Here is a 15,747-nt window from a genome sequence, read left to right as displayed (position 1 = left end):
AATTGAATGATCTAAGCTGTAAGATCTCATAAAGCCCTTAAAGCACAGATTCCCAAGATCTGAGATTACTTCTGTGAATCCTCCCCAAATCTAGAAGTTTTCTCCAAATAACAGAGAATCTCAGTAAAATCCCTAAAAGAATATAATATTTTTATTAGATACATCTCTGGCTACTTTAAATACTTAATAGTTCTCTGTCCTGTGTTATCACAAGTCAGAATTCTGTCACAAAGTCACTTTTCCACACTGTTACCCATGAAGGAACTAGTCAAGAAGCATTTTGTATATGATTTACACTCATACTCTGTGCCCATGCAATAACTCATGAACATTCCACTTGCATGCTGTCACCTTTTAGAAACAGAAGTATTGTGAGGGCTTAACTGTTAACCAGTGCACTTGCTCAAAGCAGTTTTAGAAGAAATTTCACTTGTTGAATGTAATTCACAAAAATCTAATAAAACAAGGAATGCATTTCTAGTTGTAGCTACATTTTTTACTGATTTACATTCAAGCATGGGGTACCACTAGTGTCAGTGGAAGCATAAATGCAACTACCTATATTAATATAAGGCAAGCTTCTCATTTAGAAAGTAAAGACTCTGATTCAAGTGAACTAGATAACTTAGAACTTGTCTGCACTAGTCAAAAAAGGGGCTGGTGTGGAGGTAGATGGAAGGATAGGCAGAAGTACCACCAACACAGCTACAGCAATAGAAGCTTCAGTGACCAGAAGGTGTATAGATTTGAACATCACCTATGCCAGAGCTCTTGTCCTTACTAGTATAAGTTAGGCCAGGGACAAGCTACAGGTAATTCATTTGCTAAGATCTCTGCAAGATTTGTCCCAGTTCCCTCAAACTTACTATAGTAGATGAATGCTTCAGAGTCTGATCAAAAGAAGCATTAATCTTGTTTTAAGATGCTGAAAAACAGCAGCATTAAGCTGAGAAAAAAAGCTAATGGCAGCTTTCTATGTAGATGACAGGAGAATGAGACACAAACAAGAGAGCTACATTCACCAGAAAACTCTGTTCACCCTCACTCTAGGAACTAGAACTCCATGTGCCAGTGGCCCCAAACCCATTGACCTCTCCCAGTTGCCATGTTTTCTCTCTCCCAGTAACAAGGGTTGAGTTTCAAACACCAGTCAAAGGCATCTGTAGAAACTGCTCTAGCTTCCTATCACACAAGAGTTTCAGGCTGTTTCAGAAGAACAGTCAGATAGCCATTAGCCACACCTAAAACAAAAACGACCACAATTTTTGGCATTTTTTTTTTTTTACACGGATATGAGGTCACTGCCATACTGCAGCTAGTGTAAAGAAGAAAGCCTCTCTTTGGAGCCAGAACTTCAAAGCCTACCCATCAAAAACATCACCAAATTAAAAAGAATATCCTGAGGTGAATGCAGGCAAGGGGAAAGGACTGAAAGCAACAAAAACCTTGCCTAACTTTAAAAGTCTTGTGTAATCACAAACAGCTGGTTGCCAACATCTAAAAGAAGAAAAAGTTTTAAAGAATCTACAATAAACCAATTACTCCACCAGCTCAAGAGCAGCAGTAAATCTGCTCAGCTCAGAGCAAGACACAAACATCTTTCTACCTAGATTGTCCATATGAGACACAGTAAGGTATTCAACTACTACCAAAAGAGGGTAAGTAAAGTGCTTAGCCTGTGACAGATCTCTGAATCATAGAATCCTTAGAGTTGGAAAGGATCTCTGAAGGTCATCTAGTCCAACTCCTGTGCAACGAACAGAGATCAATCAGTCTCTCTCATTAAGAGCCATAAAACCATTCTTTTCTTGTTGTAATTTAAATATTTAACTGAAAACCTTTGTCAATCAAAGCCACAGTTGAATACAGTGAAGATGTGACTTACTGGTACAGCCCCGTTAGTTTAAGGATGTGATTCACATCTGCTGACAGATCTCATATTACTGTCAGAAGGGTGGAGCTTAAGGACTGAATTTTTACAATTTCTGCTAAAGTTTTGACATGTTTCAGCTTTCCCTTCCCATCTTTAGTAAAGTACCATATGTTGCTTTGCAAACAAACTGGAGCTCTTTCTACCACATTGGGTACTTATTCACATGATACCACAGACTGACTAAAGGCAACTTAGCATACAATCAAGATGCAAATCTTGATCTGACAGGACGTGGAAAAGGCCAGTAACTGTAGAGCTGTCCAGATCTCATTGGTTTTTATTGTACTTTTATGCAACTGTTAAAAACTCATAACGTTATTTTTTCTAATCTTGGGCCACTTTTTTTACATGTAATAGAAGAATTCTTTAGATATTCAACTATTCCTCCTTTCTGAGACTGCTGCTGACACCCACACTGTACACTTCTCAGTTAAATAGGGTAGGATTTTTGAAGGGTATTTCTATCTGAAGTTCTTCCAAGAAGCTCCAACAAATATTTGCTTACAAAATAAACAATTCACAGGGCACTTCATTTCTTCCTACAGATCTGTGCACCATGAGCAGGAAGAGGCAGCATCAGCTTGTCAAAAGAACAGACAGATTTAGTTCAGGAAATGCGAAGGAACACCCTGACACGGTCAGGGTATCTGCTATGAAAGGCCCACTAGGCCTGCAGGCACACATTTGATGGACAAGGCCCAGCAGTTAACAGTCACGAACCTGCAAGGGAATGGCACAGCTGAATTCACACAGGGCTGCAAACAGGCTGAAGTCTCTCATGAGCAAAGCAAAACCCAAACCAGGTCTGAACTCAAGATACTGGAGAGAGCAGCAGCGATGTCCCTCACCCCCAAGTTTAAAATATCAAGCATATCCAACTTAAAGGGCAAGTTAATCTATAACCAGTCCTTGCAGCATGCCATCCTCTGCCAAAGGCAGTTTCAGAGCAGCAGACTGGATTTTACCCACAAAGGTGAGGATTTTAAGGGAGTTTTGAGATTTCAACATGCTGATGCTGATTCAGCTGTCCCCACAAGGAGGACAAGCCACACAACAGCAGCAATCATAACCTGACAAACAAAACACCTCTTAAAAAAAAAAAAAACATTAGAAGTATTAGTCATTTCCTTTTTTCTTCATATTAGACAACTGTTAACATAAAGCAGAACTTATTTTCATATTTCTTTTAGAAGACTTCCTAACTTTAGCTCCTGATTACACCCTATACAAGTAAATAAGCCCATAAAATGGTTATGATCTCCTCTGCTTACTCTAGATTTTTACAGGCCTGCACTTCATTTTTAGCTATCAAAATACAAATAACCACTGCCAACACGATTACAACAGTCTTACAAGGTTAAATCATGTTAATCAACAGAATCATGACCAAGTTTCTCAAGTAAGAAGTCCCTTACTACAGTAGACATACAAGACAAAAATGTGGGGTTTTTTGTTTGCTTGTTTTTTGTAACATGACCTCATGTGTTATAGAAATGTTTTAAACAAGGAGAAAGAGAATGTATTTTGTCCAAATTAAATTTCAAGCTTTAGTACTAAACGTGTTAAAATAATCACTACCATCCGAACTCTACATACAAACAACAGAAGCTTGAAAGCAAATAGGTTTTTTTTTGCCCTAATGCTTCTCTTTATTCATACAGAAATCCTAAAAACACTATATGGTGTTATTAACTAAATCAGGGCCACAATTACAGTCACGTTAATTCTCTCACAGCTGAGACCTACAGATATACCTGATTATCTTTTGGAGGTCACAGATGCTGTACTAGTGTGACATTTCCATCTCTTCCAAAGAGGGGGCAGAGCTTCCATGGGCACGCCATGGGTCTTTCCACGAGATCACTTGGGTTACCAAATTTTTTATTTTTTATTTTTAAACTCTATCTATGGTCAATACACATACAAAATACTGGTTGGTTGGCACTACATAGGATGAAATTACAGCATTTACATCATATGTCATTATGTCCAAACATTCTCAATTCTACAATAAAAACTTATTCTGGATTAAAGTCCTGGCAAGGAGAATTAAAAAAGAAACAACAACAACAAAGCACCTTGCAAACCCACTGGCTGGCAGGCTTTATGCTATCGGAGATACTGAACCCAAGAAAATTTTTCTGTGAGTAAAAGCAGGGTGGGAAGAATGAAAAGAAAAATAACAAGAAAACAATTCTATAATCAGTATCTTAAAGATCACCACCAGGAAAAAAAAAAGAATCAATTTATTTGTTTGAATATTTCTAAAAGTATCAAGATGAAGTCATTTAATATTGCAAAGGTTTCTTTTAACTTTTAAAGTTCATTGCACTTCCCTTCTCTCCCTTTATTCATTTGGAATTTATAGATGAAGAGGCATCACAGCAGTGTATTTTGGGAGGAAGACTGGAAAGTTTGTAAGTGTTTGGGCAGCAGAAATATGAGAACAGTCAAAGAAAGATGCTTAGAAACAAGACAGATTCCAGCAGTTCAGACAATGATGTCAGACCCTTATTACTTTTCCAAAATATGCTGCTTCAGATTCTCTCCATCTCCCTTGCCACTGACAATCAGCTCTGAAAGACTGCTTGTAGAACACTGATTTTCCACACCTTCTGGATTTCCACTTTGCTTTTCTATAGAAGCAAACAAGCATTACCCTGTGTGTTCAGGCTATCCCCACTATACCTAGGGGGAGGCAAGTAGGAGAGATGTGATTGCTCTCCTTCAGTGTAGAGCAAAAATAAAACAAAAGTGATTTTAATTACAAAATCCTCTGATTACTGTACATATCATTTGGATCCCTCTCTCCACCCCCCACCAAAACAAACAAAAAACCACCAAAAGAAAAAAAAAGAGAGAAGACTAAAGAAGTTGAAGGAATAAAGATACACCTCCCAAGTAAAAAATGCTTTCAACATTGTTGTTACAAGAACTTGCAAACAGATAGCTCAGCAGATTATCTTCTACCTGCACAACAGCATCCAACTGTTCTGCTGGTCTAGTTTGGCAGCAAACAAGGGACCAGGTTCTACAAAGGTCAAGAGCACTGCAGTGATAACTTCAACACTTGGCAACATACCAAATGACAAGAACTCAACTTGCCACACTGTATTTTTCCCCTATTGTACTTCTAATTATCTCATTACCTATACACTGAAAGTATCTGGGTATTCATAACTTGCAAGCAAGTATCTGTAACCCTTTCGGAACAAGCTCTTTGATGCTACATGAGCCCAAGCAGGTAACAGCCCACAAGACCATGGTACAACATCCACATACAGCTCGAACAGATGCTGAAGCAGACTGTCACCTGAGGATGAAGAACAGTGCGCTGCCGTGCTCGGAGAGGTCTGGGGAAAGAACTCCATCAAACTAGTGAGAACTCAGTGCATCAGTATTTAACTACACAGCATTATGGGACAGGTGAAAGAGATACTGAAATCTTCCAGTAGAAAAATGCATAAAAACTAGCTGCTATACAGCCACATACAGAGCCTTCATCTTTGGAAGACAATGTATCCAAAGGTCTGAAATGAAAGCAGGTAAAATATCCAAGAGGAGAATTAATTCCCAAGAAATCAAAGCAAATTAAAAGAACAACATTTTGAAAACCAAAACAAAGAAACTCTTTCCAGGAATACGAAGGTGAAAAAGGGACTTGATTCTGAAGAAACTTGTGTGTTTGTCTAATTTTGTTGTTTTGAAACTGAGTAGTTTTTGGAATTAAGACATCATCACTTCATAGGAAAGATGCAGAAGAACAAACTATATGATCACTGGTATTTGCGAGAAAGTCAGGCTCACACACAGGAATTATTTACTTTATTTGGGGAGTTGGAGAGGTTCATTTAGATATATTTAAAATTTATAAATATTTAGATATATAAATTTATACAAGATCAAATTACATTTTCTAAACCAAGTGGTTATACTTCTAGAACAGAGGTAAATAATAATATTCAAATAAAGGTGCAGAAAAAAATTGTTAAGGTTCAGCTAAGAAAGTACACCTCGGAATCTATTTCTCCAATTTAAATCTTTGATGAACTAATGCTCCTAACAACAAAACTGATGCTTTCTCACAGAAAAACCTCATGCCTAGCCAAAAATATTTATGCGTTTTATTTTCTTTAACCAAAAATAGCAATCCTGACAACTCTAGTCTTGAAGAACAGTTGACGTATACACAAGCTCCCCAGGGAGACATTCCCCTCACAGGTTAGGGAACCATCCTTTACCCACTCTCATCTTTTTGATCACTTACAATCACTGAAAAATGCACAAAAATGCGAGTGCCCTTTTTGAACTTGGTTATCTCCAGGAAAATGAAAAACAAATCCAGAACTCTTAGTTTGGTGGAGACTCCTACAGGATTGCACTTCTGATGCAGAAAAAATACGCTTCCTTAACCACGAAAAAAGCGTGCATTTCTATGCTTATCCATCATCATGCTGATTTTAAGTCAGAATGTACCTATTTGAACTCCCATTAGTAGAAGTTTAGTCTCAAAGAGTTGCACTTTTAATTATGAGACCTTATTTAGGAAAGAATTCAAGTGAAACCTCAGATTTTTAATTGCCTGTTACAAGTCAAAACAGTGTTGTTTTTTCCCCTCCCGAGCTCCCCACTGTTGCACACTGCACAGTTTCCTTTTCATTGTGCTAACACTGGGCATAGTCACAGAACTCTACAGGAGTCTAGGAGAAAACATCTCAGCTTCTTGTCGTCCTCGAATGTGTTGACGTCAACTCGCTGAGTGGCAGAGGAGAGTACAGCAGCAGCAAATGCTCCCATCAAAAAGCAGCCCTTTCTCAAGCAACCGGCAGCTGTGTGAACGTGAAGCCAGAGCACCAGGTCAGCTGCTGGGGAACTAGTGAGAGCCAGGTGAAAAGGAAGAAAAGACCTGTTTTAACTTGCAAGCAGCCATGAGAAAAGAACACACTGCATTCCTTGCTCTCTGAATGGAGTGGGTACAACTCACACTGGCTTGTAAATTTCAAGGAAAAAAATAAAAATAAAAACTATTTAGTTGAGCAGGCGCTAAACAAGAGCTGTTCTGATAATTTGGGATCTGCCACTTCCCAGCATGCAGAAAGCTACAACAGCAGCAGCTGGAAATGACAGCAGCCACACTATAACTTGCACACTGAGAAAACTTCTTCCACCCTACAGTCAGAAAACAGAAGTAGTACTGGGCTTAGTGAAGGGAGGCCTATTTAGATATTACCAGATTACAGCAGAAACCATTTGTTTGTTAGTCTGAAACATTCCTGGTGGGTCAATTTACCTGTCAAATGACACGACAACTATAAAGATCTGCCATCTCCTCTGGGATCTAAGCTTTTGGATCCCTACAATGGGCTCTTTTCTTCCTCCACCCAACACAGATGCTACTACTCAAAATATAACAGTGATCTTCAGGTTTACATGAATGCTGTAGTCTCGTTTAAAGTTAACAAAAGCATCCAGTAACAACGGAAAAGAAGAACTTCACATAAGATAACACTGAAACAAACTCACATTCTAGTCCAAGACACCTTTTTTTCTCGCATGCCTTTGAACTCCTACCCGTGACTAGCTCTCCCTTTTCAAGAGGTAGCATCATGCCGGACAAAGCTTTGAAATAGTTACTGATTTCTCTATTTGTGCATTAACCTCCCACACATTTTTTCACTCTAGCATCCACATTCCTTAGCCCCCTAATGTTTCCTTGATCTCTTTCCCACAGCAACACACTCCAACAGCGAATGAAACTGCTCAATACTCAGCCATGACTTCATACTCAACAACGTTTGAATATCCAAACCAGCCACTGAATACAACAACATTCAATTCAAGGCACCACTGTGTCATGCAAGTATTTGACGTTGCCTTGGCTAAGGCAGACACATTAAAATGAACAACATAACCACCCTGAGAAGTGTTCCATATACATTCCAAATTCAGATGGCAAACTACACCCTGGAATGAGGAACATTCAAGTGGCTCCTGATGGGGATCCACCCACAAAACGGTTAACTCCCTGCTTCAAATGCTCAGCAAATGCTACAGGCACAAGTTCTCAAAGTTCTTTCCATTTTGCTATTTTTTAATTAGTTCTTCTTCATTGTGTCATGGGAATGAGAAAAAAAATGATCTATTTATCTTGAACTCCTGAGTGTAAGAGATAGAGTACATTTAAGACTGGACTGCCCATTGTACCCAGGCCAACCTACATTCTCATTCTAGAGAGTGCTACCACAAGCACAAAGGTATTGTGTTTATTCATGAGTTTCTATACTCAAAAAAGCAGCATACAGATCATTAGCAACAGCTAATTCATTGGAAGTAGAAAATGCAGGTTCAGGCCTAACCCGCGCTTCATCAAACAGGAAACTTGCATTCTCCACTTTCACTCCAACCTGCTGCTGTGGTGTGACAGCAGACCACCTGTCCTGCAGTCAGTGCTGCAGTTTCACACCATAGCGGACCTTCATTTGTACTGCAAAAAATCTGTGGCCAGGCTGAGAACCAGCTCAACTGACAAGCTGGAAGAGAGGGAAGGAGCTCAAACCAGCATTTTAAGCTTGATGCCAGACATTTTTCAACACTGAACCACAGCTGATGTCTCTGGAGATCTATAATCTGATCAAAATTATTTGATAAAAAGAACTCAACGGTTGTACTCAGGCAAAAAAACACAACAGATAAGTTAAATTTCTTGTTCTTTCTGAAAAGACCCACATCTATTTCTCAAAGGCAGCTCTAACCAAGTGAAAAGATCTCTGTCTTGCTCTTCCTGTTGAACTCAGTAAGTTCACCAGGCTGAGCTGCCAGGGAGCAGAATGGGATGACACCAGAGGAGGTTCCTGCAGCACGCAGGCACTGCCCCATTCTGCTCAGACCCCACTGCCTTTAGCCCTGGGGAAAAGCTGTAGCCCCCCACGTGTGTTCTCAAGAGACATGGCAATAAAGAGACAATTTTTTTTATTGCTTTGATAAGGCAGAACAGAAGCTGCTGTTTTGAAATTAAACATGAATACGATTAAAGGGAACAAATTAAATCATAAAATTATCATAAACCAATTAGAACTGAATTAAAAGGCACACCTCAATGGTCATTCTGATATTTGAAAGGAAATAAATCTTTAGTTTACTGAAATCCAGACTTGCTCCATTACTTTAACAGCATGTTTATTGGCAATACTTCACAGCAAAAGCCTTTGTCAAGTAGTGAAATCCCCTTGTTAATGTAAAAATTGATTTACACCAGAGATTCAGCACTGCTCTCTTGTAATAGGAGGAAAACTGTGGTCAAGATGCTGGATACCACCCACAGTCAATTTTTTTTTTTTAAATATTTTTTTAAGTATTAAAACACACATTTTCCAATCATCCCGTAGTGCAGTGAACACACAAAGCCAATTCAGCTCTGAACAGGAGCACTCTGTGTCACTGGTCTGGCAGGAGTGCACTGCCAGGAGTGCTCTTCAGACTCAAGGCAAGATGGATGAGCTATAAAACTATCAAAAGTATGTCCGGCCAAGCTTCTCTTACCAGAAGAAACTATGTGGCATGTCCAGCCAGTTACTGGGCATGCCCTCTATTCACCGTATTCAAAGAAAAGAAAGAAAGAAAGAAAAAAGAAAAAAAGAAAAAAAACTACAAACCTTTACTGATTTTCCTTGGTTAAACTTTGAGAATAACACAGGCACATATCCCTGCATTTTTTCGCCCATATTCAAGTAAACATTTATTCACAAACTTTTTAAAATTAATTTTGTTCAATAAGAAAGTAGAAAATCAAAAAAAAATTCTTCTCCAAAGCTCATCCTAGCAGATGAATAAAATTCCATACAGAAGAGCCACAACAAAACACAGAGGACAAAGTTACACAGAAATCACAGGTCTAACTAAATAGGGACACGTGAAAACCCACAGCACACCATGGGCACATCTACCCCTTCGGTCATTAAGCATAAGAGCCCTACTAAGCCACGCAATTACCAGTGATTACAACTCCTAGCTCTAAAAAGGGGTTTAAGAACACATTTGCTGGTAACAGTTTCCAGCTGTTCTACCAACATTGCACACCTGGTCAGGCAGGACAGGAGAAGACACAATGCTGTACCACAGAGTTCGGTAATGCGTTTGAAGAATACTGCTATTTCAAAAACACAGTGTTCCCTCTAATCTCATCCAGCAAAGAGGCCTACAGCACTGCTTACTGCTCTAACACAAGTCTGCGGATCCTTGTCAGTAACTGGCTGCTGGTATGCACAGATTCTTTTTCTCAAATCCAGCATTTGGATGAGTAAATGAGACAATTTTCAGGAAATAATTAAGACTGGCAACATGGAACTCTCGTTGTAACAAGTAAGGAATGATAAATTGATATTCTAAGCATTAGATTACATGGGAACAGCTGATAAAAGGCCTGAAAATATATCTGCAGGGCTAACGAAAGCAAGCACTGCTGTTAGCTACAAAACTGAGACGTGAATGCTGACGGATGCCTGAAGCCACGTGAAAGGAACACACAACCCCTCCTGACTCTGGGAGGACAAGCAGCAGCACAGCACAGCGCAGCCAGCAGCACCAGGGCAGGCCACAGGCCTACAGGATCTACTGGTGGGGCCTTCGCTTGATTTCTTGTTCATGCCCGAGAACCAAGGGCCTTGAAGGCACACCAGTTTAGAGCCTTCCCAACCTGTTACCATGCTCCATCCCCTCCCGTTCAGTTCTTCCAACTAAACTCCCTCCCATACTCGAAATTTTAGAAATGCAGTAATTATCTATACTGCAACTACACCTCCTACATTGCCTAGAGCTGTCAGCTTCACTTCCGTACGGCCATGCATTAACATGGGATTGCCAGAAGGACCAAGGTGAAAAAGTACATCGTTAGCGCTCCAGCATCCATCATTCACACTGATTTGATCACTGCTTCAAGCACCACCATCAGCCACCACCAGCTCTACCTGCTTATCATGCACCCAGTTAGCCAACTTCTGCAGGTAACATGAAAGCTTCGACAACGTCTCGGTGCTAAAGCACAAACACACGCTCACTTTCTGCCCGCTCTAAAGCCAGCTGCAGGGCCCCTGCCAGCGCTGCGGTGGGGTGAGCACCGTCCCTCACGCACCTGAGCCCTCCTGCCGCCCCTGTCCCCACCTCACTTCACTGAGATTTAAGCAGTTTGAAAGTTTCATCTTCTGGCGGGCTGCAAGCGATTTATCACCCACCGGACAGGGCCGGCGCTGGCAACCAAGCACGTCTGCTCCTGCTTCTCCTTATAGACACGCTGCGCGTTTACCTTTCAGGCTCTCATCGCGAAGCGCTGCGCTATGTCCCGCTCTCCCACCGCCACCGCTCTGCGTTGACAGCGGCGCTTACACAAGGAGCCGTCCCGAGGAGCCGCTCCCCGCACCGCAATGCCGCCCGGTAGGTGCTCGGCTGACGGCGGGAACGCCCTGGGCGAGGCGTGAGGACTCACGGTGCTCTCGGCCCCTCGCCCCGCAGCCTCTTCCCGGTTCAGACAGCGCCCGAGTGCCGTCGAGGAACGGGGGACCGCGCTCCACGCCCCTCTTCCCGCCCCGCCGGCAGCCGTTTAACGGTCGCCGCTCCATCTGCCGGCTCCGCGGGGCGCTGTCGCCCGAACGTGAGGACGGAGCCCGCGCCGCTGGGACCCGCACCTCGCGCCCTCCCCGCTCCCCTCCTGCCCCCCCCGCTCCGCACGATGGACCGCGCTTACCCGGAGGGCGGCGGGACAGCCGCCTGCGGAGCACGGCCGGCCATGCCTGCGGCGGGAATCCGCCTCACCTGCGCGGAGTGGGCTGCGGAAGGCGGCCCCGCTCCGCCTCGCCCCCGAGCGCGGGCATTCGCCGCCGCTCACAATGCGGCCACTGGGCTCCTTGTGCCGGAGCGGCCGCTCGCCAAACCACACTTCGGGCGGAGAAGGAGGGGTGGGGAATGAAAACGGGTAAGGAAAAAAAAAAAAAAAAACCAAACTTGGCGGCGAGAAACTTGAAACGCGGAACCCTCACCCGCGCAGACACAGAAGCTCCCTGTTCTCGGCCCGGCTCCTCCCTCCACGGCCCGCCTCCACCCACCGGCTCCAGCCCGACGCCCGCCCGGTGCGGGACGCGCTCCCTCGGCCGCGGCTGTCAGGGCCCGCGGGGGCAGGGCCGCTCCCCTCGGCTGGAATTTTCCTCTCCCCGAGCAAACCGTCCCGGCCGCCGCCTCGGGCTCAGCCCTTCCCCATTCCTGCCAGCAGGGCGCGGGGCGAAGCGCCTCCAGGTGCGGACAGCCCGAGGCAGCCTGGCTGTGCGCGCCGCCAGCTGCGCCGGTGTCACGCCGTGCGAGCAGGAGATGGCAGCACGCATAACATACAGCTCTTCAGCCCGGTAATATTTCGGCCACTGCTCAGCACAAATATAAACTGGCTGTTTTTCTATCTTTTCTTCCTCTCTGGGGGAAAGAACTGCCCTTTTCCTCAGTAGTTCTAAGATTAAATATTGGGGAAAACTACTGTAATTGGCCATTCTATGTGAACAGAGGGTGACAGAGCACTGGAACAGGCTGCCCAGAGATATTGTGGAGTCTCCTTCACTGGAGAAATTCAAAAACTGCCTAGACACTTTTTTGCCCAACCTACTGTGGGGAACCTGCTCTAGCAGGGAGGTTTGACTCAATGATCTCTGGAGGTCTTTTCCAACCTCTATGATTGTATGATTCCATGATTCTATGATAGTAACAAAGTCTGCCTTCTCCCTGTATGCCCTTCTCACTTGCACCGTGCTTCATCAATAAAGATGTTATTTTTGCTATTGTTTTCTGTTTCTTCACTAAGATTAAAAAACCCTGGAAGCTCTGACAAACTCGAGAGGTTGATCGCAGCCTGAATAACCACATGCCATTATCAGGCACACCCCATTAGCCAGTCTAAAGTTTCAAAACCCAAAAAAGCACCGATGAGTCAGGTGGATTTTCCATGGTTTTCACAGTTTAACTAACTGATCGGAAGAATCTCAAGAACAATCCCAGCAAAGACCTTGTATACACCTCTGATCCTTTTTGTCTTTTGACAGTCCACTCACTTTTCTGATGCTCCTCAAATTGTTTGGCCGTTTTCCAGATTAGGATGAAGGCTGAGAAGTAATCCCTTTGGATGTTGACTGTTCCTGCAGTAAGGGTGGGTAAGTTTTTGTTATTCAGAGCACAGCCTCAAAGTATGAAAGAACTTTAGGATTCTAACCAGGTACTTTTTTGGGCAAAATGTTTAAGTGATCCCATCTTCTAAATGCTCATCAAACTTCCACACTGCAAAGGTGTGAGATGATTTGACACTATAGTGCTGCTATTTGAACTGAAGACCATCATATCTGTTTACACATTAGTTAAAATAATTACGTAAGTTGGTGTGATGCTGTTATCCCTTCTAGTACACTTTGCTGGACCATCAACTGATACGAAACTGTTCTAACATTCTCTTTAACATCTCATTTGAAAACAACTATATGCTATACAGTCTAGTTCTTTGGGTAAGTACCAATCCAGAATAAAGACTTCAATCAACTGAATAGCTCACATGGGCTAATAATAGAAACTCAACAATACCAGGGAGAAGAGTGACAATCAATATAAGGGAAATAACCTAAAAATAAAGAAAATTGCTACCAATGGAGACTTCCAATGGAGAGCAGGGATTTATCTAAAAAAGCAGTTCTGTCAGTAATGCTAATCTCATTTCAGGGGAGAGGTTATGCTTATCTTCTTACACTAGCACTTCTCTTGTTCAAACCTCAGTTGTCAACTAAGCACCCCTGAAATGCTGATCACTAGGAACACCGCAGGCACTAAACTCGAGCGCGTACAGGCTGTGTTCTACAGTAACAGTTTTATGGTGACTAGACTTCAAATACTTGGTTTTCTGAGATACTGGAGATAATATTTGTCCCAGGGATTTTCAAAACCAAAATATGGACTGATGTGGCATTTTTGGTTTTTGTTTTTTTTTAAACCAATAGAAAATCAGCTCTGTGTTCATGCTTCTGAAGATGCTGATGAGCCAAACTCTATTTTTCTGTTTTCAATAATGTTCACAAATTTGTCCTGAACTCAAAATGTTGCTTATACAAAGCAAATGTAATTCTCATACATAATAAACAAAAGACTGCAACAAGTAACTGGCCTATTAATACACTCTATGTCTCAATAGTTTAATATTTTATGGGAAAAAAGAACATTTGAAGAAAAATTCTGTAGATCTTTCAAGCTAGTCTGAGAAGATAACGTAGAGGTTAATGTGGCAGTTTATTAATTGCACAGTTGCAATAATGTCATCCTTTGTCTATGGGTTGAGGTAGAACAATCATTTAGCTAGAAGCATTAATCCACGTGGCAAGCCGCCAACCGCTGTACTCAATGCATGTACTTGGTGCCACTGTATACTTCAACATAAATGTTTGCAGAGTAGTACCCATTTCTGATTACTGTTAGCATAACCTTCAACCAGTGAGAACCGTTCATTCCAATGGCTATTTGAAGGAGAACTTCTACTGCAGGTAAGGACATGGAGTTCCAGGAAACTACTAAGCGTGGGTTTTTCATACAAGATAAAATATCAAAAACAAAGTCCTGCCTGTTCTGAAAAAGCAGTAATATCCCATGGCTTTTTTTTTAATAACAGCTGGTGGTTGTCCTAGATGTCTTTGGGAAAATCTCCATGCCTCCAGCTACATAGAGGACAATGCTGGTGGCTGCTATCCTCTGTTCAAGAGGTTACCAGAAATGCATAATACAAATATTTGGGGATGAAAGATGCTGTAGAGATATAATGTACTGTGTAATTTTTAAACAAGTATATCCATTATTGCCTGTGGCAAACGTTATTGAAAGCATTACAGAGACCACAGGAGTCATACAACATTTTCCCTGTTGTAAAGGACTGCTTGCAAGGTCTGTTTTAATTTATTCATAATATCAGCATACTACCGGCATTGTGTGATTTAAGGATAAAACTTAATGCTCACTAAATGTAGTTCTGTAGATAGAAAAGTACACTGTATCATACAGTCGTCAGTTTGCATAAAATGGTGCAATACAGGTGTGAAATAAACTATGGAATTGAAGAGTGTTTTCCTTGTGAAATTAATTTTATGATGCATAATTAAATAAGTTAGAAAGCTGGGCTGTTTTATTCTGCTGCTGCTCCAGACATGATAAAGATCTTTTTTTTTCCCACTACAGTGTAACCAAAAAAAAAAAAAAGAAAAAAAAATCAAGAAATTGCTCTATGACTCTTGCTTTTGTTTAAATGAAACCAAATCTGTATGTAATTCTCTTTTTACAGAGCAGGCAATCAGTTTGCATCGCATCCTGTTGAACAGTTGCCTTCTCTGTGTTTGCATTCCAGCATGTGGGTGAGGTTTTAGGAAGCATGCACACACACGTGCATACAGTCACTGAAAGTATTGCTGTAGGCACAGGGACAGGTTTTTGTGCCCACCTTAACTACAGAATACTATACACATCTAATCTATAAATATAGATATAAATATACAACAGTATACTAAAGATTTTGGTAACATCTTTTTTTCTAAGGAGTTCTGAAAGCATTTCTAAATAGTAACTTCTTACTACCATATAGAAGTTAGAACCATTACATCTATTCCTCATATTAAATAACCTCGGTGCCCGGAGATTAAGCAATTTGCTAGAATCCCAGCTAGTTAACAGCACAATTGGGAATAACGCAATTTTGTATTGCAACAAATTGTATTCTCTGTTTTCATCAGATAATCTTAAAAAAAAAAAATGGATGATAATAA

At 41.7% G+C, this 15,747-nt stretch overlaps 1 protein-coding gene across 7 annotated transcripts in view; it reads right to left on the bottom strand.

Annotated features, from left to right (window-relative positions):
• Positions 1–12,319, bottom strand: part of COBLL1 (cordon-bleu WH2 repeat protein like 1) — an 84,228-nt gene extending 71,909 nt beyond the window's left edge. For 2 of the 7 annotated variants that reach the window (XM_021398787.1, XM_021398785.1), the window contains exon 1: positions 11,962–12,319. Coding sequence is in view for 1 of the 7 variants with exons in the window: in XM_021398784.1 (XP_021254459.1) it covers positions 11,670–11,713 (44 nt within the window). In the remaining 6 variants the exon portion in view is untranslated. The other 5 variants (XM_021398786.1, XM_021398784.1, XM_021398790.1 and 2 more) reach the window with 4 other exon arrangements.

This window comes from Numida meleagris, chromosome 5, assembly GCF_002078875.1.
Source record: "Numida meleagris isolate 19003 breed g44 Domestic line chromosome 5, NumMel1.0, whole genome shotgun sequence".
NCBI classification, from domain to species: domain Eukaryota; kingdom Metazoa; phylum Chordata; class Aves; order Galliformes; family Numididae; genus Numida; species Numida meleagris.
The sequence above is the reverse complement of the archived record's forward strand: the minus strand, read 5'-3'. Positions and strand labels throughout refer to the sequence as shown.